Source organism: Hydractinia symbiolongicarpus, chromosome 1 (assembly GCF_029227915.1).
Source record: "Hydractinia symbiolongicarpus strain clone_291-10 chromosome 1, HSymV2.1, whole genome shotgun sequence".
NCBI classification, from domain to species: domain Eukaryota; kingdom Metazoa; phylum Cnidaria; class Hydrozoa; order Anthoathecata; family Hydractiniidae; genus Hydractinia; species Hydractinia symbiolongicarpus.
This window is the reverse complement of record NC_079875.1, coordinates 14043113-14064512: the sequence shown is the minus strand read 5'-3', so window position 1 is coordinate 14064512 and position 21400 is coordinate 14043113. Positions and strand designations below refer to the sequence as shown.

The 21400-nt window shown below is 35.4% G+C and overlaps 3 protein-coding genes across 5 annotated transcripts; 1 reads left to right on the top strand and 2 right to left on the bottom strand.

The window, feature by feature from the left end:
• Window positions 1–704: 704 nt before the first annotated feature.
• Window positions 705–3367, bottom strand: LOC130641347 (cAMP-regulated phosphoprotein 19-like). The gene is made up of 3 exons (XM_057448118.1): window positions 3147–3367; window positions 1207–1302; window positions 705–1091 (listed from the first exon to the last, which is right to left on the bottom strand). Exons 1-3 carry the CDS (start codon window positions 3171–3173, stop codon window positions 849–851), a joined length of 366 nt encoding a protein of 121 aa, XP_057304101.1. The 5' UTR covers window positions 3174–3367; the 3' UTR covers window positions 705–848.
• A 134-nt stretch (window positions 3368–3501) lies between these two features.
• Window positions 3502–15100, top strand: LOC130641324 (glycosylated lysosomal membrane protein A-like). Of its 3 annotated transcripts, none has more exons than XM_057448093.1 (5): window positions 3502–4070; window positions 7716–7812; window positions 8565–8993; window positions 12804–13312; window positions 13721–15100. In XM_057448093.1, exons 2-5 carry the CDS (start codon window positions 7735–7737, stop codon window positions 13893–13895), a joined length of 1191 nt encoding a protein of 396 aa, XP_057304076.1. In that variant the 5' UTR covers window positions 3502–4070; window positions 7716–7734; the 3' UTR covers window positions 13896–15100. The 3 variants fall into 3 exon arrangements, with proteins under 3 accessions (XP_057304076.1, XP_057304067.1, XP_057304060.1); XM_057448084.1 differs by lacking the exon at window positions 3502–4070 and adding an exon at window positions 5638–6741; XM_057448077.1 differs by lacking the exon at window positions 3502–4070 and having other exon boundaries at window positions 7639–7812.
• A 728-nt stretch (window positions 15101–15828) lies between these two features.
• LOC130641338 (protein disulfide-isomerase A5-like) lies at window positions 15829–19309 on the bottom strand. Its single transcript, XM_057448108.1, has 5 exons — window positions 19158–19309; window positions 18447–18528; window positions 17120–17240; window positions 16575–16784; window positions 15829–16309 (listed from the first exon to the last, which is right to left on the bottom strand). The coding sequence occupies exons 1-5, from the start codon at window positions 19289–19291 to the stop codon at window positions 16194–16196; spliced, it is 663 nt and encodes a 220-aa protein (XP_057304091.1). The 5' UTR covers window positions 19292–19309; the 3' UTR covers window positions 15829–16193.
• Window positions 19310–21400: the final 2091 nt, after the last annotated feature.

Here is a 21400-nt window from a genome sequence, read left to right as displayed (position 1 = left end):
ATGGTTTCTTTAAACTTAAAATAAAAACTAGGGTTTTAATAAAGTTGCTTCGTTATTATAATTAACAATCGGAATAAAAGAAATTGTGTCCTTAGTTATCACTGCAGACATGGCTAATATATCCGTAAAGTCGCCTTGCTGGCTACAATTTGAGACAAAAATATATGCACAATTCGACCATTGTTGGTAATAAAAGAGCATTAGTTAAGCTCCTATTACTATACCCTATGCAACTTCGTTCCTATGAACCCAGCAACCTGTCAAGTTGGTGGATGGATAATTCGCTTATTACTTATCGGATTTTGTGTGAAGTACAAATTTACTCAATTCACTGCGTGTAGTGAACAATTAACTCAAATTCAAAACATAAGAACTTTCGAAAGCATGTAACGAAAGGCCTTGAATACCCTTATTGTAAGAAAGATGTTTCGATGAAAGTTCTAAATCACAAAATGGGAAGCATGTAAGGCCATCAAGGACATCATCGTGACAAGATCAAGTCAATTTTTAACATTTTCTAAATTACACACTGTACCTTCATGTATGAACTCACATAAAAAAAGAGACAGTAGGTACTTTTCGATGTAGAAATTTGTTTTAACGTACAGAATTAACACGGGTAGGACGTGGACAAAATGAATATATACACTATATACAAGCTAATGCATGCTCACTTGTCGTAAAGAGAAAGGAAAAAGACACCGTAAAAAGAGAAACTTTTTAAACGCCACTAAAAATAGAACAAAAACAGAAAAACGTCTTTATTCAACCCCTTTTTCACGTTGAGAAGTAAATGAAAGAATTTGTCAGCCCAATACGAAACATGCATCTTTCAGACTTTCTCCTCGTCATTCGTCCATTACGACTTGATTCGATTTTTGCTCGTCGGAATCTACGGTCGGCGTTTCCTTCTCGTCGCTCGGGTGAGGGTGCGGCGTATCGCCTTCTAGCAAACTACTTTGTTTACTACAAGATGGCTTTCGCTGCGGCAGATTATCGGGCGTGGGAATCGCCTTGCCAATCACGATAGTTGCGTCTTTCTTTTTGGTGCTTTTTGCTACATTGTAATCACCTGAATCGAAATATTTTGCCTAAAAATAAATAAAACAAAAACAGAATCCTTTTGTTAACTGTTTGTATATCAACGGAGAAAATCAAGAAAACAAACAAATCTGATTTTAACCACAATTCTACTTCACAACTTACCCCTCCTTTTCCTTGTAATCGTTTCCTCAAGAAATCTGATTGCTTGGGCACACCATGTCCAGGAAACTTCTGCTTAAAACGGTCTGCTTCTGATATCTAAAAAAGTATCCATTCATTAAAAAGCAGTTAGGCAAAGAATTGAGTAAACATCGCTGACTAAACAAAATATTTACACATCACTTAGCTTTTCATGTTCATCAGCTTTTGCTCTACACCCTCCGTCACAGACGATGTATTACACAACAGACAATAGAGCAAAGTGCTAGAGCAAAGTGCTAAGGCAGAGTGGTCCATGAAAATTATCTGTAAAATTGTTGCAGTGGTTAATGGCTTTAGGGAAATGTAATTCGAAGGAAAAAAGTTACATAAAAAGCCGAACTTCCGTTATTGCCCTTTTTTGTCCATGTTCCAAAATAACATAATAAACAAAGGCGAAGTGAGGACATATATGAGGATAAATTACTTCCTTGTAGAGTGGAGGCCTACTGGCACTTAATGCAAGAATAACTGGCTTCCCTCAAGATATACATAAACTGCACGATGACAAACAAAAGTTATACTACTATCACATTAACTTCAGATACACAACAGGTTCCCCTGACTCCTTGTGGAGTGTTAAGTCCCATCGAATCCTATCTGCAATGTTTTTGGGAGTTTGACCACATGATGCATGGTCACATGGATTTTGCGAGGACAGAAAGTGGACCAAATCCACAAAAATGAGTTCCATAAAAAAATCCTGAAAAGCTTACAACTAATATGTGTTTTCTTACAGAAAAACAAAGTAAGAACAAGTCAGGCTGGAAAATGTTTCAGAAATAGAACAGTAAAATGTGACCATCACATTTTACTGGCTCTTATAAGACCGTATTTAACAGTCACAGATAACAGCAATTAGGGTACAATATACCTTAATAATTCAAACGCCCTGGGTGCTTATTAAATTTTAGATTTTTTTGCATGAGTGCTCAATGGTGGCACATAATCAATGGCCTCATTTAACAGGACAAATATAATTAATTCTTGTATTGCTTGTAGAAGAGGTCTGTCTAATTTCCTTAGTGTGTTCCCATGTGGACACACCAGGAAAATTAGACAGGGAAAGATGACTGGTGGAAAAGTGATAGCAATTTTGCTTTAACTTGATGAACTTAGTTATAACGAAAACACAACCTGCATATACTACTTATAAGGTGCTTTTTTGACAAATGCTGCAATTGAGGGTGAGGGATTTGTTAGAAGACTTCGACTTTTAAAGGTGCTTAAAATTCAGCAATTCAATTTGACGTTGTAACAATTTTTTGGGAGGTGAAAGTTTCCAAGTTCTAGAGAGTGCAGAGCTATTACACATTTTTTTGAACAATGTTAGGAAGTTTAAGCGAAGATAATTTTTTGGACCAAAATCTAGATAGCCAATCATCATTTCCGGACAGGTTTTTATTGTGGTTACTTTTCGTTAGGTGGACGTCACAAATATTTGCTCATCCAACAGACTCTATTTTTGATGGGAATTTTTGATATACTGAGTCGGAAAAGCTAGAATGACAAAAAAATATGATACGCTTGTTATCTCCCCACAGCCATTACACACCATTATTATTGTGTTTTGTTTTAAAATGCGAAAAAGGGTCCTGAGAACTAGTTAAAAACGGTTATGTTAATCATCACTACAGCAACAAAGCTAAACCAAATCGCTGAATAGTTTTGGTGTTGTTGAACAAACTTACAATATAAAATATAAAATAGTCCAAATACGATGCTATCATAATTCGGCGGCATGACAACTTAATTTTCAGATACCTGACTGTTAAAGTTTAAACATTTGCAGTTTAAATGAGCTTTAACAGGGTATATTGTGCAATTAGAGAGGCTAGGACTAGACTAGGGTAGCTATGGTTAGCCTCACTAATTACACAATATACTAGGACCTAGTCATTTACCTCTTGTGGAGCCTTGAATGTGGCCATTTTGAATCACACGCGTACAACAGGAACTTTTAAAAATCAACCACAACCACCTCACTTAATTTCACTCAATTTAAAAACTCTCTTTAATCATATAATCATACTCTTTATTGGCATAAATTCATATATTTCAAATTCCAAATTTTTGAGTGAGTTTGAGTGAGTTGACTTGACCGCGTATCCCTCGTTGAATAAAAATTCGAAAAATCGAGACCACATACTCAAACGCAGAAAAGAGCTCTTCTTCTGCGTATGCCCGCGTGTTTGAATCACATGATGGTCACTAGAAAGCAATATTGCACCGTGAGCTGTGGATGCAGCAACGCAAAGTAGTTGGAATCATCCAATCTGATCATTTTATTCAGTTCGGTTTTCGGATGTAACTCTGTGTGAGCTAGTGTTGTGTCTGCAATCGTGAATGCCTCTTCTCCCTCTATTTCCTGTAACTCTTGTTGAAGCCTAGCTACTACCAATTGCCAATGAGCCAGTTGGGCGCGCGGCAGTTGTGTCGTTGTGGAAACAAGCCTGTCCTTGGATATTTTAAATGTGAATTTAGCATCAAAGTTTATGGAAATAATGCAAATTTTTAACTTTATCCCAAGGCTTGTTTTGCCGTATCTTGGCTTCTCAGCTGAGCTAGTATGAAGTTTGAACTGCAAACCATTGTCAATTCATAGTTTATGGAAGAGGGTGCCAATAAGCCGCAAACACCCGCATATGTAAGAGTGAGTTCGGGCGAACATTCCCGAAATGTAATTCCTTGTGACATATACCATTCAGAGGATAAAGGAGGCGCTCGAAGATAAAGGAGTTAATGAAGTTTATATATAAGTTACTTATCAAGTAAATCTTATTTTAAACTATCAAAATCAGTTCTTTTAAGAACTTCGCTGCCACATAGTAAGTTTATTTTAATTTTTATAGTTTTTTGAATCATTAGTGTCTGTTTTTCTTTTCTTTTTCGGGCATTGTTCGGGTGTATTCGGGGTTTTCGGGCAAATACTTGATTTTTTTTTCAAAATGCCGAACTCACTCGAAAACGCCCGCACTTAATACGGGGTATGCAGCTTATCGGCACCCTCGTGTTTATGGTATTGAAACTTGTTTACCCTAACTAGGTCGCAGGCGATCATACCACATGTCACCGTGCTGCCTGGATTGTAAAAACAGCCTGTTTATAAACAGGACGGTCAGATTATGTGTGCATGACCCGATTATGTTTTTTGCTGTGATTGTTGTAGTGGCCGGATTGTGAACGTTAATATAATGGCTGGCCAGGCAGGCTGTGATTGACATTTTCTTTGTCTTTTGTGAATGAAATATTGACTAGGCATAGCGAAAGAAAAAAATCTCGACATAATTTTTCTCTGCAGGACAAAACACCAAACTGGAGGTGAAAACAGTCTCAACGTAATTCTTAGTATAAGCTCCTCTTGTGAGTTCATTTCAACATAATATACTTTGAAGTAACTAAATTTCACGGAACTAAATTTGTGGATAAGGGTGGGCTCATTTTTATTTTTCGTAAGAATTGAACTCTTAGGATGGCCTAAATTATTCGTTTTGCGGGAATTAAGTTTGGTGAAAGTAATTAAACTTGCGATTCCCAAAATTTAGTTTCCAATAAATTTTGTTTCATTTGAGAACAATAATAACTTTGCCACCAGGGCCATTTGCTTGTCACAAGTGATGACGAATGATATATGAGCCTGCTGATTATGTTCATTTTAAAAGTGCAAATAATATTTTTTAACTGTCGTACATAATAAGCTGGTCAATTACGATTATGTTGACCCAATTAAATATTTTTTGCCAAGTTTACAAATGGGGCAAGCTGCCGTACTTAATCCGGGAAGCGTTCATAATCCAGGCAGAACATCACCAGAGTGCTTAATGCTCCTAGGGACAGGGCTATGCGTAGTGCTAGGTAGTGAACGTAAACGTGCTTAATCCTGCAAAAGAGAGAAAGTTATATCATTACAAAGCTAGCTAGCAAGCTAGCTAGTATATGGATGTGGCCAAACGCTATACATTTACATGGCCTACATGTCTAGTCTTCTTTGCCTAAGTTGGAGATCCTACCCTGTATATCATAAAAGTTAAATTTCCGAAACACAGTATAGCTAACCATTCTATAGAATTAGCAGATTTATATGTTTCATCTTCACTTGTGTGTGATTTTAGCTAGCTATATAATGGACAATGCGAGTTTCAATGTTTACATTTTAACAGGATTCTTGCTAATGTGCAAAAAATAAATTGAAAAGCCAACAGGTTGATATAGACTAGACATGTCTAAACTACATGCAAACTATATTTTATTAATTTCAAGATCGAAAAAAATGGAAGATCAAAAAGGAACTGGAATTGGTTATTTCGTACGGTAAAGGTGCCACACCAGTTAATTCTTTCCACACTTATGTTTTTTTGATGGTGAGGTTTACACCCTACCCTTCCTCCTTGCTCCCTTGAGAGTCTTTCAAAAATCTTGTAAAATTAAAAAACACTAAAAACAAACAGCGTTTCTTCTCTAATTTTCTCAGAATGTCTTAAGATAATTTGTGGCTATTTTTGTGCACACCATCCAGAGGTCAAAGTACTGTGCATGAGTTTGATGGTTTGAATATAGTAGCTTTAAAAATAAAATTGTGAAATGAGATACACCACTTACATTTGATATAGCATGGGTGGAAATATTCTTATAGTATTCGTGATTATTTCTCACTGTTTTGTGATTGTTAATTCCTACCTAAATTTTAGTTTTTTTAATATCAAAAATTGATGAAAAAATCTTTTTTCAATATAGTTGATGTTTTGAAAGGTACTAAGAGCAAAAAAATGTTTATGTGGCACCCTGCCTTCCAACTTCTCTTGATAAATGCTGTCAATAATTGTTTTTGCTTGCAATCATTCATCGACATAATTATGTTGATCTTTTTTCCATAAAAAAAATGAACAAAACGAGCCTAAATTTTGTCAGTTAACAAAAAAAAAGAAAAAAAAACAGACTAAAAAATGTTTAAAAAATAAAAAACGGCCACCATCGTGTTAGATTCTACTGGCTCTTATAGAAAAGTGTTTATGATAGAATATATACATTAAATTAAGAACAGTGCATACCAAATTTTCAGTGATTTTAGGTCTCATTTTAGTACAATGTACGTCTCCATTTAAGATTATTTGGTTGATGCAATGTTATGTATTTGTGTTTTCTTTGAGTTTGTATCTGTTTTATATTTGTGGTAATTTTTTGGTCTCTAGCAATAGCAAAGGTTAACTTATATGTAACAGAAAATCTTAGGTGTGCTAGATTTGTGCATGTAGGATCAATTCCTGTTAAATATACCAACTCTGAGGTTTTCTTTGCTATGGACTGAATTAAAATTATATAAAATGTTCCATTTTAGTGACACGTATGATAGGTGCCCAAACAGAATAAACAAATTCACATTTCCAGTCAAGCATTATATGTCTCTTTCTCACAACAAGAATTACAAAAGGAAGAAAACTATTATTTTTGGTAGAATATATTTACAGTTCCTATACAGGATATGAATAATTCAAGTTATTGGTAATTATTTCTTATTAAGCTTTCAGCTGTAACCGCATATATATACAAAACTTTTTTTTTCAAAAGACAGGTTTACACTAGTGACACTGCTGATGATTTGTTTTGTTTATATTAGGGCTAAGTTAGAGTAAGGGCAGTGTTATATCCATATAACAAAATGAAATTTGGCCGAGGTGTTTGCATGGCTTCACGAAAGGTGGATAAGTGTGCTACTTATGGCTAAACATATCCAGTCAAAAGGTTCATGCTCATGCCCACACACATGCAAAATTTAAAGCTCATATAGAGTGACTGCCAGCAGCTTACTAAATTTTTACTCTAAAACTCCCTTGGCCAAAGGAAAATTCCCTATTTTTTCCTTTCCATAATACAGTAAATGGTTAAACAACTTGTAATGTAAAAAGTTGTATAAAAACAGGGGTTGAACCAGTAATTTATTTTGGGCGTCGATGGCGCCGCAAATGAAATTGTTTTAGGGCAAAAGAAATACGTGGCTTAGCATATGCACTGTCTTCTTTTTTAGTAAAGAACATAGTTTCTTTATGAAAATATCTCTTTTCTGTGGTTTTAAGAGTCTAAAAATATCCAGAAAATAAGAAATAAAGCAGCTCTAAAGCATTTTAAGTTACGTTTCTCTAACTTGGCCGCCCAAATTATATGTTCCCAAAATCGATATACCGATGCCTAAATTGGTTGGGATCAGCCCTTGAAAAAGACCTGTCCCGGTCTATTGACATGGTCATAACTTAACAATTTATTCCAGCAAATGTTGTTTTTCTTTGCATAGTCCTTGTGTATGTCATTTAAGTATGTGTCCCATAGCAACTTCTGCTGCCGTCCTGGTTTTTAGTCTCTTGGTTAGAAATATGTATCTAAACGTTTTTTCTATTGTTAACATTTTTTTTTGTTATCATGAATGTTAGGGTAGCTGGGTCCATCCACAGTGTTACAGTTGCATTGATTGTCTTTTTTAGGTGTATAATACAATCAAATATGAAAGACTTTGGATTGTTTGTAACAATTTTAATATTAGCACCTCTCTGTCTCGCTTCTACTCATTTAACAAGAACGGTATGCAGTGCGATTTGTTGTGTCTTATAGTTTTAAAAGTAATACGCATGAAAATCTTTTGTTGTTGTTGTTGGTTTTGTTTTTGGGGCGATTGGAGTGGAGTGGGATTGGAGTACTAATGTGAATGAATTATAGATGAAGGAAATAATTTTGGGTTGGTGGGTTCATAAAAAGAGGAATTAGCCGTAGTCCTTAATGAACTATAAATGTGTAAAACAATTCCTAAATTTGCTTTTAAGCGTAACAGGCATTGTCCCAATACCATAGTTATTTAACTCATTAAACAATCAGGGAATCTTTTTGTAAGCTAACCCAAAATGCTTTAAGTTGCTTCAAATTTAAGGCTTACATTGTGCAAGAAATTCCAGAAATCCTAAATTTGATTATCACATTGAATTACTAGTTTTGTTAGGACCTTTATGGTAAAAAGTTAATGTTGACATTTAAAGGTCAAAAACTGACTGAGAATTCCATACTAAAATATCTGGAAAATGAAACCTGTTCGTCCACAAATTCGGGAAATAAATTGTTTTGTATGTGTCACTGTTGTGGAGTGTGATTAAATTGGGAGTTAACAAAAATTTTCAATTATTTCAGTCTGATTATGATTTCAGTCCTAACAATGAGTAATTACAGCATTTTTTTATGATTAATAATTTTTGTAGGTACAAAATCTCCAAAAAATTTTCCTTTAAATATTTTGTCTTAGATGTAAATTCAATTAATTTGAGCTAAAACTTTTTATAATGTAGGTCAAAAGGGAAGTTAAAAAAGTATCATGTGGCAACATAACCCACCATGTCATCCATGAAACAGCCACTAGCACGAGTAACAAAAATGATGTCATCCACTATGTGTGGTGTGCAATCAATCGACCCACCATACTGATTAAACATGTTTTCAACAAAACCACTCTGAAAGTAAATAATCAAAGTATTTGCGATCAAAAAGGTTTAGCTTTCGAGTTTACCCCGGATAACTCTGGTATAAGCGGGCTGATCCTGACTAAAGTCTTTTCGTATGAAGATCCTGACGGTACTGTTAACTTTAACACTGACAATATAAAATATGAAGTAGCAGACAATTACAGGTGGGAGTACATCAATGACAAAGCAGAGGACTCTGCCATTTTTAATGGCACTACAAGACACTATCCAGCTGGTGGTAACATTATGTTTAAGGTAAGTACTTTGAGTGTGTGTGTGTGTGTTTGTTTGTTTGTTTGGCAAAAATAATGCAATTGTTAGTAGATATTTTAAAGCTAACAAAAGATATACACCCTTTTTATATTGCACTTTTTTAAAAAATGTTAAATATAAGTGACAGGAGTGTTGATGCTGTGTTTAAAAAGGATGGGTTGCACAAAATTTTAACTAAAGGATGGTAGTAGACTAGTTGCCTCGTTTTTTAAGTTTTTCCACATTTACTAAGGAGCCTATCACGTAAAAAAAAAATCGACCCAGCTTACTTAGTAGACGCTTTAAAAATAGCCAAATACACTAATTTGTGGATTTATCGATTTTTTTTTATAAATTAATAAAAGTAATTAACGATTGGTAAATAATATAAACAGGCGCTTACTGAAACACCCAACTTTTAAGCTCACTGGAACACTCAACTTTTAAGCTTCAAAAATTTGCATTAAAGGTACTGTCCGATTAAAAATCAACTAAAATTTTGACAAAAAATTCTTATTTGGAACTAATTTCTATAAAATAATTAAATAATTATTTGTTTTCTTTCCTAACACCAACTGAACAACATCTCATTCTTGTTTACAAAAAAGCATGCGGTCTCTCACTTCGATTGTTTATATGGATGGCGGATGATAGGCACTAAAGCGAGGCTGAAATAATATGTCGCGTGTGACGTATTTACCTGGAGCGCGCCGAACTGACCAAAATAGATAAAACGTGGGCCAGGGCTGATATTTTATTATATGTTTAAAATTTGGCAATTTTACCCCCTGAATTGTGAAAGAACGCTTTTTATGAATTATTCATATGGAATTAAAAAATCGAAAGCGAGAGATGTGTCTAGACCTTAAGGTAAACACACACTGTGCTAATTCTGTACGAACCTAAGTAAGAAGCTTTCGCTAATAAAACTTGAAGTTCAATATGACTTTAGCCTTAGGGTTGCATAGTTGTTTCAGCTACTCTAAAGACAACAATCAATAATTAAAAATTAGTTTCCTCTTCACTAGATGTCCCGCCACAGAGAGATTAGACTCAGATCGCACATTCAGTAAGGTTAGAGGCAGAATAATGTCGTGGTGCGCTGTTGTGAATTGCACTAACAACAGTAAAAAAAAAACAGGATAAAATTTTTTTTTCGCTGCTCAAGGATCCAAAAAAAAATCGTCCGTATAAGGAAAAACCAAAAGTCAGAGAAATATCTGAACGGAGGAAAGAAAAGGATGTTAAGGAGGTGAGTGGGGGCTGGTAACTAGGTGGTCGTTCGAAACTCTGTCATGGAGTGCCACCAAAGATGTTCACAGCGTACTCTTCAATAAAACCAGCGCTCGGAATTCTTCGTGTTCCGTAATACATTTTTTATCTGAAAAATATTACAATATTACTCAATCACACTCGCATCTAAGAATTACTCATGAAGGAGTAAAAACTTTTATACCATGTAATTGAAAATATTTAATAGAGTCCAGTCTTTTTCAGGAGAGGCGTGCGATCGCACGCGCACGCCTTGGCACACGCCTAAATCGTTTCAGGCGTGTGATTAATCGCACGCCTGAAAAATAAATATTGAGTTTTCAAAATCAACCTATAAAATCCATAGATCTCAGAAATTATTGAATAGTCCTGGTCCTTTTAATCCACGAGCAAGCCTATTCATAGCCAACCTGACCATCCTAGCTAATTCACCGACTCCTGACTTAGTTAAAAGAACTACGTAGACAGAAATCTCTTTTGCCTGGACCCTTCGTCGTTGGTAACCAGGTCTTACACAAGAAATCCCGCCATGCGGTTCTTAACTAATGCGGAGGTGAACGCCGACGGAGCACGGATGAAGCAAGTCTGCAAAACTGCACTTACAGGCGGAATAGACATTTTATCATGGATTTAATTGTAGATAATTTCTTCATTTGAAAAATAATTGGAAACCATAGCAGGTCCGAATTTAATGGATTTTTTCTTTATGCCTGTAAAACCGAAACCCACGGGCGGTATAAATTTTTTTCTGTAAAAATTTTGTTAAAGTGTAGCTGAACTTTTTGAATGAATTTTGAAGTTTTATTTAAGCCACGTGGATAAAGATTTTTTTTAATTTGAAAACAAAGCATATTTTTGCCTATTTGCTTGTGAAAAATAAACAATAAATATAAAAATGACAGTATAGTCATGCATACTATTTCGGACATGTAGAAAAGGAAGTTAAGATTGAGAGAGTCGCTATACCAGTACACGCTCGATCATCGTGTTTGGGGTTCACGATTTAAAACGTCCCCCACTTTTCTACCGCAAAATGAATGCGCAACAAAAATAACCTCGGAGCCCGTATCGCAGGCGTAACATTCTTTGCACGTGCGTTTTACATCGCACGCGTTACTTGATTTACACGTGCGAATCATCGCACACCTACTCAAATATTCCTGAAAAAGACTGAGAGTCTGTCTCGTGACAGCAAAAACATTCTACACTTCAGAGGGCATCCTCTCACATTTAGGAGTAGGAGCAACAAGGTTTCCAATATTATGTTCGTCTACGTCTTGAAAAGTCGGAACTAGCTCATCATTCGCTGTTCTTTCCGGCTCGAATTGAAATCCTAGAACCTGCGAATTATTTTCATTCATTGCTATCTTCATGAAGAACTTTTTTAAACAAAGGAAAAAAATTTTAAATAAACATTTAGTCGTTCGATGCGCAAGTCGGGGGGTTCGCCTAATAAGAAGCCAGGTAACTACGTCACAAGCAAAAATGTGCTGAATAATGAATTGACCCAGTCCTTTTGCCGCGTTCGAAAGTTCGTGAAGATGGTAGGCTAGTGCAGCAAGATCAAAACAAACAAACGATGGTGCTAAGTATTGGATAAATCTTTGTTGTTTAAGAGTGCAATCTTCGTTATTTTTGATACTTAATAAAACAAAAGAAAAGATATTGTTTTTTAATCGGACAGTACCTTTAAGGACAAAATTCATTTAAAATGGGTTGGCTAGAATTTCCGAGATTTCACGTTCATTAAAAAACTGGATGATCAAGTTTGTTAATGAACAAACTCGCCCAGCTGTAAAGATTACATGTGGTAGCTTCATCCACGCAAATCTGGCTGTCATTTCTATTTTCATGATTACAGTTATTTCAGTTTTCAGAAAGCACAGCTTTCCTGTACAGTAATAACAAAATGTTAAAGCCTTAACTTTTATCAACAAATTCATTTTAATTTTTAAAAATTTTTTTGATAAAAATAATAATTTACGTCTAACTTTTACATGTGTATTGCACCTACGTTATTAGCTTTATATAAAGATTAACCTATATCAAAGAAATCAAATACGAGAAAGGTCTATTAAGATATAAGTGACACACGATTGCTTTACGGCTTGTTTGAGTTCATACTTTTGCACTGTAGACTTTGCAACATAGTAACATTAAAGTTACAGTTAGATGTGAAAAATAGTACGTGCTTGTTGTATCATCAAAGTTGTTGTTCTCGCGTGGAAGCCCACGATGGTATTTCGTGCATCCTTCACATAAAACAATGAGGCAGAGGAAGGGAACTGAATGAGTAAAGATATATGTCATTTGCTATTTCGTGGTGTGTCATTTCGTGCGATTTTGGATTCGTGGTCAGACAGTCGAAATACGGCTCGTTGTTATTATTGAAATTGCTTCAGCTTGACTTCGGGCTGATTTTCGTTATTATTTTTTATATTAGGCAGTTCGCCTGTTGGTTTGCAACATCAACGATGCAATAAATTGTAGCAACCTATTTTTTTTTACTACGCCAGGTAATTATTGTTCCTCTTTTCGCAGGTACAAGCACATACAAAAACTACCAACGCTGATGAATGGCCGCACAACCCTGTAAATGCCAATTTGACGGAGTTTACGCTCGGTTTAAATAAACTGCCAGGTATCTCGGGGGTTGTACATTCCAGATATGCAGTTGAGGTGGTCGTTTTTCGTACTGGCGGCTCACGCAGTGTTAGTTACGACACAAAGGAATATCTAGACGACGAATACACCCCTGGTATCTTCAACATCTGGTCGGCGGACCTTCAGTCTGGTGGTGATAAAAGTTATGCTACGTGGAAGCCGGTAGCTTACGACAAGCCTGAACGTTCAAGAAAGAATCAGATATTTGCGCGAAATCATGGGAGCAGCGATAAACTCGACAAAAGCGGTTCTTTCCAGCCTTACGCGGGTAACATTACTTGGTCAATAGTGAAGGGGCTCCCTGACGTTCGTTTTTTCGGCGTTAACGTCACGTTCGGCTCATCAAAAGACGATGTATATAAGGGGAATAAGTCGGTTATTACGTGGTAAGATTTGCTTAAAACATTTAGCTCACCAGGCCTTGCAGCCAAGCCTAATTAACTAGCGAAAAGGATGAACGAATAAGAATCTCAAATGTAAAGCACCTGACAACAGAGTTGTTGGCAAACCAATTACACTTTAAAAACTTTTTCACAATGTCAAATCAGGCTACTGTATTTCCTTCAAATAGCGCTATCCTCTAATAAGCACCCCCTTAAAAACTAGATTATTAGCGCCGCTTTTTCATTAGCGCTGAACCCTTTGAGTTAATTTTAAATTAGTGCCGGGGCGCTAAGAAGTGGAAATGTGGTATTAAACAATACTGTAAATAATGCATTGCCATCTGCAACAGTGATTTTTTCGTGTGTTTTTTCTTTCTTGATAACTTGAGGGATCGTATGTTTTATTTTCAGGGTTGGAATGGTCGGTTCTGGGAAGCCTCCCTGCGATACATACTCCGACACGACGTTAGCTATTATAATCAGCGGACTCGGTGCTCCAGGTATAGTTATCCTAATTGCTATATTTGTGTTGCTGATTAGGCGAGTTCGACTTAGTAGACGCTCCAAATATAGTCAAATAAACTAATTTGTGGATTTATCGATTTTTTTTATAAACTAATAAAAGTAATTAACGATTGGTAAATATTATAAGCAGGCGCTTACTGGAACACCCAACTTTTAAGCTTACTGGAACACCCAACTTTTAAGCTTACTGGAACACCCAACTTTTAAGCTTACTGGAACACCCAACTTTTAAGCTTACTAGAACACCCAACTTTTAAGATCACTGGAACACCCAACTTTTAAGCTTCAAAACATTGCGTTAGAACAAAATTCATTTGACTGATAATTAATCATATTTACTCCTGCAATAAACAGGACGAAAGTTTATTTCAGTGACCTAATTTGTTGGTGAGCATTTCTGTTTTTGAAGCATAATAGCTGAATATTTTCAGCATTTTTCTGCTGCGGTAAAAAATTTTCTTCGGCAGATAGTCAAATTTCGCATCTTTCTCGAGTGGAGACGTATGTGCACTTAAGAATGTTTACAATGTTCTGAATACATGCAGTAAGATAGAGACTCCTTATTTTATGTATATATATAAACTGCTGGATAGAAGGAGAATAATTTTTGCACGTTAAATTAACGATTCGTAGTTGTAGAATCTTACAGTTCTCAGTTTAGTTGTTTTATAAATACCACTTTAAAGTGAACGCGATTTCGAGATTCTCTTTTTTTCAGTCTAGTGAGAATTTTCTAATTTATGTATCGTTCTGCACGCTTTTTTTTTTATAAGAAACATACTTTTTAAGTGCATCCGGATTTTTCTTTATTTTAAAGATGGTTTCTGGAAATGTATATTGGCCCTTATTACTACGATGCGATTTTGTAATTGAAGAAGTCTTTAACCTAAAGGTCTTGGTTTTTTTTCGAATGTATTTCATATAACAGGCGTAAATCATTTGATATCAGGTTCATGAGTACTTAAGTTGTTGTGTTTCCTTTTTTAAATTCTCTTCAATTATTTTGGATATCTCCTTGTTAACAGAAACTCAAATAACATGTTGTCCAATTTTTGACCGCCGTCGAACATTGGTACCATTTTAGTGACGTCATACGCAAAATTAATTTATTTAGTCCTATTAAGAACTCGAAAAGAGAGAAGTATATTTTTGCGTTTTTATGTTCTAGTTAATATTAGTAACTTTGTCACGTGACATATTTTGTAAATAATATTTTTTTGCATACAAAATTTTTCGAATATTTTAAAATATTGTTTTTTCATGTTATTATTTGTGTATTACATTTTCTCGGCTCACGGTTGTCAGGACAACCAATCCAATGAAGGTTTATTATTGGATATTTTTTTTGACATGTAACAACTAATAGCGGTAAAATCCGCGAGATGTTGCAAAGACCTTGAGAAGAGTTTGAGTTTTTTAAAATGTTGAAGCGGTTAAGGACCGTCGTTAAAAAATATCGGACAGGAAGATATAATAAATAAAACTATGTGGAAATGTTATCATTTAGAATTTTTGGAATCACCATTAAAAGTAACGCAGTTTATGCAAGTTTATGTTGTTGATAAATTTAACGACCGAATATGCTTATAACGTTATGCTTATAAAAAGTCAGGTTTTCAAGTTCATAAAGCCAACGCATAGAGATGTTTTTCCACTTTAGGTCTGCTTTTGTGATTGATTTCACAACTATAAGACCCTAGGGAAAAGTTTGAAAATATTGGAGGCATTGTACGTAGAAATTCTTCGAAAAAATAATTGTGTCACAAAGAATTCATTTTTATTCTTCGCAGTATTATACAAATAAAAAAGGCCGTATTCATTCTATTCCTGCATAGGGATGCGGCTTAGACAAACTACGGTCACCGTGCGTGAACCTGGTGCAGACTAATGAACAAACATAAGCTTGTTCTCAAGGTCTTTTCTTTTTTTAACATGTGAAGGCGAGACATAGAAAAGAGGCCCTGTGAATGAGGTTAAAACAAAAGAAACCAACATTATACAAATCGTTTCCATCTTCACTCCATATATGGTTAAGTCCAGGGTATACAATGAAATAAATTTACGCGCTTTTTTAATAAGCAACACTACTTTTCTGTCAAACCTCGTTTCTTATTTTTCAACTTTGAGGTTGGCTCGTTGGTTTATTGTGCGTTATTAGGCGTTATAATCAAGACAAGTTTGTTGGTAAATTGATTTTTCTTATTAAAAACGATATACGCTTGATTTTTCCACCCAGGTCATCCTGTATGGTATACAAGCGTTGAAGACCCGGGCGAGGTACCTTATTACGACATTGCGTCCGTGTATATTCCTTAAGATTGAATGTTTGTTATGTACAATGATGTTGGATACACTCTTTTTAACTTGACTTTTTCTTTAACGACCGTTTGTCATCATCATCATATTGTTTCTTCGCTTGTTCTCTCTGCTTGAACTCTACGCATGCTTTCTTTACATTCTCGCTGCAGTGCTTACCTAAAAGGTATAACAAACGTTTGTAGAGGTTCTTTTACCTTGTGAGGAACGGACCTTTTTCCAGGATCTTTTAATTTTGTGACGCTCTTAGGCGGTCTCTCCGTTACAACTACTCCCGGGTAAGAAACTTTGAAAACAAGGTTAATTTATGAAAAAATATTCTATCAATACATCAACCTCGTTTCCAGGGCTTCTTTTTTGTTTGTTAAAAAAAGCAGAAGGGAAGTCCTTGAGATGAAGTTGCATTTGCATTAATTCAACTTACTAATTTTTCCTTTCCCATTCGGTTTTTCGATGTTACATTTGGCACAACTAATCGCTCCGACAACAGGAGGTGCAGGTCCAACTGGTGAACTTGGTTTGTGGCGGTTGTAACTTGATTGTGCGCCTGGAAACGCCATGGCGTAAGGATTTCCACCGCTAGGACTCTGTGGTACCGAGTTCTCAACTGTTGTAATATAGCCGGCAAGCGCCTCTGGGAATATAATTAACAAGTAAATAAATGAATAAACAAATAAATTTTTATTGTTTCTTTCACGCAATTTTAGCCTTAATTCCAGGGCTGCTTCTCTCTTATTTTGATTATCAAAAAAAAAAAAAAAAGATGAAAAAAGGTTTGGCGCATAGCCTTGGTGAAGGTATTTTTTGTGCCTCTCGTTTCGTATAAGCAATTTTCATAGGGAATCATCTTTACACAGTGTACGTAAGTAAGGCTTCTCATATTTGTATATATCAAGATTACTCGAAAATTAAATGTGCGCTAAAAATGATGGGCGAAAAAAAGATCGTAAACTAAAATGTGAATTTCACCTGCTGTTTGCTCTCCCGTGTAATCACCAGTATATGTACCGCGATTGAAGTTTTTTAATTGTGGCCAGCTTCGTACGCCGTACATTTCGCACAATCCCTTTCCCGAACCAAAACAATCAACCTAAAAATAGTAAAATATTACAAACTTGATTTCAGTATTTCTTACAGCAATTACAACAAGAAAATGTGGAGTCAAGAAAAAGACTGGGGACAAGGTTGGTATGGTTTTAATAACCAAGTGAATTACGTGAACATTTATATAAGTTTTTAGGCAACTTTAGCTTTAATATAAAGAAGTCCCGAGTACTAAGTTTGCTTCCGCGCTTACAATATAACATTTTAACAACTTCGAACTCAAACAGCATCCTCGTTCACAGTTTGTTTTTGTGACTTTCTAATATCGAAGCATTTGCATTGCCACTTAAAAGATTTACCATCTAGCTGATACTACTAAAATATTTCTTTTTAAAGCTTATACAGTCGGTAGAGGGCAGTTTACTTTTTTACGCAAAGGTAGCAATTAAAAAAATGTAAAAAACAACTTTGCAAAATCGTTCTTGTTTGTTCATGTTTTGGCAATTCGCTGTTTAGTTGCACAAAATAGCGTTAATAATCCACGGGTTCGCCCGTCCATTTTCTACCGCATAGCGTTCTTCTCGCTACTTGCGCAGCTAAGCTACTATTTGACAGGCAGACAGACGGACGGACGTATACGGGTATTATAATATAGATTAGTCGTTAACCCGTGAATAAATTCACGGGGTCGCCCGTCCTTTTTATATCGCATCTCGCGTTTCCGTAACAGGACGCGGCTTTCGCGGACACACAGACAGACAGACAGACAGACAGACGACGGCTATTATTAAAAAGATTCTTGAGTGACGAATATAATTCATTCTATTTTCTTTCATATACAACACACATCTTTTTCAAATCTTTTGCAAAGCATCTTTAATTGTTTTAATTTATCCATTTACAACTTCAAAATCTATAGGGTTTTGGGCACTTACGTCTATTATTATATAGATCTCGAATATTTATACAGGATAAAGCCACTTCAGTGTTGGAAACACTGTTATTAATGTGGGTCCTGCGTTCTGAATGTATACATTAGGTATACACCGGCTAGCCTACCCAATTTCCATGGCATGGGTTGACCCGTAGCTGTAGTAAAGACACTTGATAAACATGCCCACGCTTTGGACCGAACCACGGTCCTTGTAATGCGAACGCCATAACCGCAAGGCCACGCGATATCTAAATCTCCGTATATTCGGATAAAGGCGTCAGTAAATTTTCGTCAAATTATAAAGTGCTTGATAAATACCTTAGCCAAATCTAAACTTCTCGTTCCAAGATTGGTAGCTGCGCGTTCAAATTCTGGTTCTAATTTCTGACAATCGCTACACCTAAAATGCAAAAAAATGTATTTTAACTGACTTTACTGTGTAATAAATTAAAGTATTAAGTCGGTTAATTTATTAGGGCTCTATAAATTAAATAAATCAAGCAACCTTGTACCCAGGGTTTGCTGTATATAGTCACCATTCTTAAGTCTAAACACGTGTACATCTGACATTAAAGCTATTAAAAACTGTTCACTTATTTCACGAAGAATTGTAACAAGCGGCGCGTTTTTTTCTAACGCTTGCGTGTATTTCCTCTGTGCCCGTTTCCATCAGAATAATCAAAATATGTATGACTTCCTGGTGGTAATCTGGCACTACCTTTTTACTGCTGCTCCAACGTCGGCGGAATTGGACACTGGCGAGAAGGAGATTTCTCTAATACATGGATCTGTATTTTGATGGGTCAAAATTAGGTGATCACGAGTTATGGCTACTAGAATAAGTATCTAGTACATATTTCAGGCTCATATTAAATGCGGTTAAAACTGTAATGCATAGCCTTTATAGGTGGTCGACACTTGTTCATTAGTGGACCCTTTTGCTTTGATGGGTAAACACTGTGGGCAAACTTAGTTTATATAAATCCTAGGCGACACGTAAAAAATTATATTGTAGATACATGTACGCACCAGGGTGCATAAAAATTCACCAATAACACCTCCTTGTCTTTAGCATATCCAAGAAACGTATTATCTGTAAGCTCTGAAACATAAGCATTTGAGCAAGCCACCATCCCCAGCAATATCGCAGCTAGTACTACCATTTTTTTATTTATTCTAAACTAAAAGATGATAAATGAAAAGTAAGAAGTTTTCATCAAATGAATTGAAGTTTAAATTCACAAATCATCTGAAATGTTTATGAAAAAAACAAGGGCCCCAAGACCAATTTCCTACCTTCTGCAATTTTTACAGGGTCTAACTTCAATAAAATAGTTTCAAAATGTCGTCCCAACGAGGTATTTTACATCTGTTGTGAAAAATACAAAAGATAGAGCAGGATTTCAATAAACTACAGAACACTTCTAATCGACAGACACCAGTTCTTCCTTAACGCAATAAATTCCTTGTATCGCAGGTTTTTCAGGTTACTGGACAACCCAAGTTAAATTTTCCCGCGAAATATCAGATTTATTAAAAAGAATAAATAAATAAAAGTTTTGTCTGCACGAAAGACGAACCTTTTTACGACTAAGAGCTATAGCTCTTAAAAATCAAATTCAACACAAAAATATATATGAAACGCGTTAATAGAGCATAAAATGTATTCCGCCATTTCAGAGCGTGCATAGCAAAGTATCATCCATCATTTGATCAACAAAGTAACCATGCAATTTAATAGAGAAATCCAACACAGTGTATATTTAAAAATTTAAATCTTTTAGATGAGCGAAAAAAAATGTAGCGTTACGCTTCACTGCATCTCAATCAGCAGGCTTGCCAATTTCTTGCAGTTTTTTAACGATGTACGCCTTCGTAACGCATGATTAACTTCACTGCTCTCCAACTACATGCGGTATGCTTTTGTTCTGTTTCGTTTTCTTTAAATATGTTTTTCTTTTCGTCTGTGTCACTAAAAGATAATTTTAAAAACGTTTTTATTTTGAAGGTGCTGCGAGAACTGTGTTTTATTTTCAAAAATTTTCTTAGTCGCCGTTTTGTCCAAGTTTTTGGCTACTTTTTCAATGTTTTGTATATAATTATGTTCTAACGGTGACAGTCACGTACCCTTAAGATAGAATAAGTTAGTTTTATTCAGTTCGTTTGCTAGACCTAGGTTTAATGCTCAAGAGTGTATCCTTTTTATCAACCTCGTCCTTTTTATATTTGGACGGCCTAAACAAATATATAAAGCCTGAAATCCTGGGGACGAGGTTGCTTCTTATATGAACTCGGCGTTTTTTTCCACCAATGATCCCACACCTGCAACACATGATGGGATCCTTATCCCTGCGATCAGGCGTTGTTAAATGTTTTTGACATTAGGATAGTTACGCTGCTGTCTTATTCAAGAAACATAATAGTGAAACAAGAACAAACATATTTTGTTCTTTTCCCAAGCATATTTCTCCCTAACTTTTAGCTGTTACACAGTACGCCATTTTTTTAGAATGTTTTGACACGCTGGTCACTTTTAGCGTAAATTACTAACCTCGTCGCCAGGACTAAACGACCTCTATAACTAAAACAGTTAACAAATTCTGGGAATGAGGTTGATAAACTTCCAAACAGCATGGTTCCAACTGGATTGAGAAATTTTAATAATTAAGAGGGCTCTGCGTTTGTTTCAAACAGAGATTAGAAGTGATATCATCATTTAGTTTTATTAAACACTTGAGCAACAACATGTTTTGTTCTGCTGGTATCTCACAGCAACCCATAGAATAATTGAAAAAAAACATGGATGGGTCGTTATTTTATAAATCTCCTGCAAGGAGAATAAGAGATAATTTTCCTGGAGAATTGATCCAACTGTTTTGGAGAAAAAAGTTTAACATTTGTTGCTAAATGGTTGCGTATCAAAATTTCAACAATGGTTTTTACGTATATTTTTCAGGATTTTAATTGTGTTACTGTTTAGATGGATAAGTCATTCTGAGCACGATTTAATTTCATTTCTTATAACATCTTTTATGCCCTTTCTTGAGGATGACGTCACAGTCGTGATTTTCAAAGCATCGTCGCTAACTTTTTCGCAGTTGTACCTGTATTTTAGCGTCGTCGCATTTTTCTCTACTTATGTATTGGTATTTCATCATCTCAAATTTAATCTTTTAGTATGTGTTTCGTTTTTTCCATAAACTTAACTACAGATGCATTTTCCTAACTTTGATGTTATTTTCTTGCGTAGCCATTCTTCCTCATTCTACTAC

What these genes read in the sequence shown, in the direction of transcription:
- LOC130641347 (XM_057448118.1), bottom strand. Translation starts at nt 3,173, where the DNA reads ATGGCCACATTCAAGGCTCCACAAGAG. An exon ending in CATTCAAGGCTCCACAAGAG is followed by an intron (nt 1,303 to 3,146) that starts GTAAATGACTAG and finishes ATACTTTTTTAG; the next exon opens with ATATCAGAAGCAGACCGTTT. An exon ending in GATTACAAGGAAAAGGAGGG is followed by an intron (nt 1,092 to 1,206) that starts GTAAGTTGTGAA and finishes ATTTATTTTTAG; the next exon opens with GCAAAATATTTCGATTCAGG.
- LOC130641324 (XM_057448077.1), top strand. Translation starts at nt 7,654, where the DNA reads ATGAATGTTAGGGTAGCTGGGTCCATCCACAGTGTTACAGTTGCATTG. An exon ending in CTACTCATTTAACAAGAACG is followed by an intron (nt 7,813 to 8,564) that starts GTATGCAGTGCG and finishes TTTATAATGTAG; the next exon opens with GTCAAAAGGGAAGTTAAAAA. An exon ending in AATAAGTCGGTTATTACGTG is followed by an intron (nt 13,313 to 13,720) that starts GTAAGATTTGCT and finishes TTTTATTTTCAG; the next exon opens with GGTTGGAATGGTCGGTTCTG.
- LOC130641338 (XM_057448108.1), bottom strand. Translation starts at nt 19,291, where the DNA reads ATGGTAGTACTAGCTGCGATATTGCTGGGGATGGTGGCTTGCTCAAAT. An exon ending in GAAGTTTAGATTTGGCTAAG is followed by an intron (nt 17,241 to 18,446) that starts GTATTTATCAAG and finishes TACTATTTTTAG; the next exon opens with GTTGATTGTTTTGGTTCGGG. An exon ending in CACGGGAGAGCAAACAGCAG is followed by an intron (nt 16,785 to 17,119) that starts GTGAAATTCACA and finishes TTATATTCCCAG; the next exon opens with AGGCGCTTGCCGGCTATATT.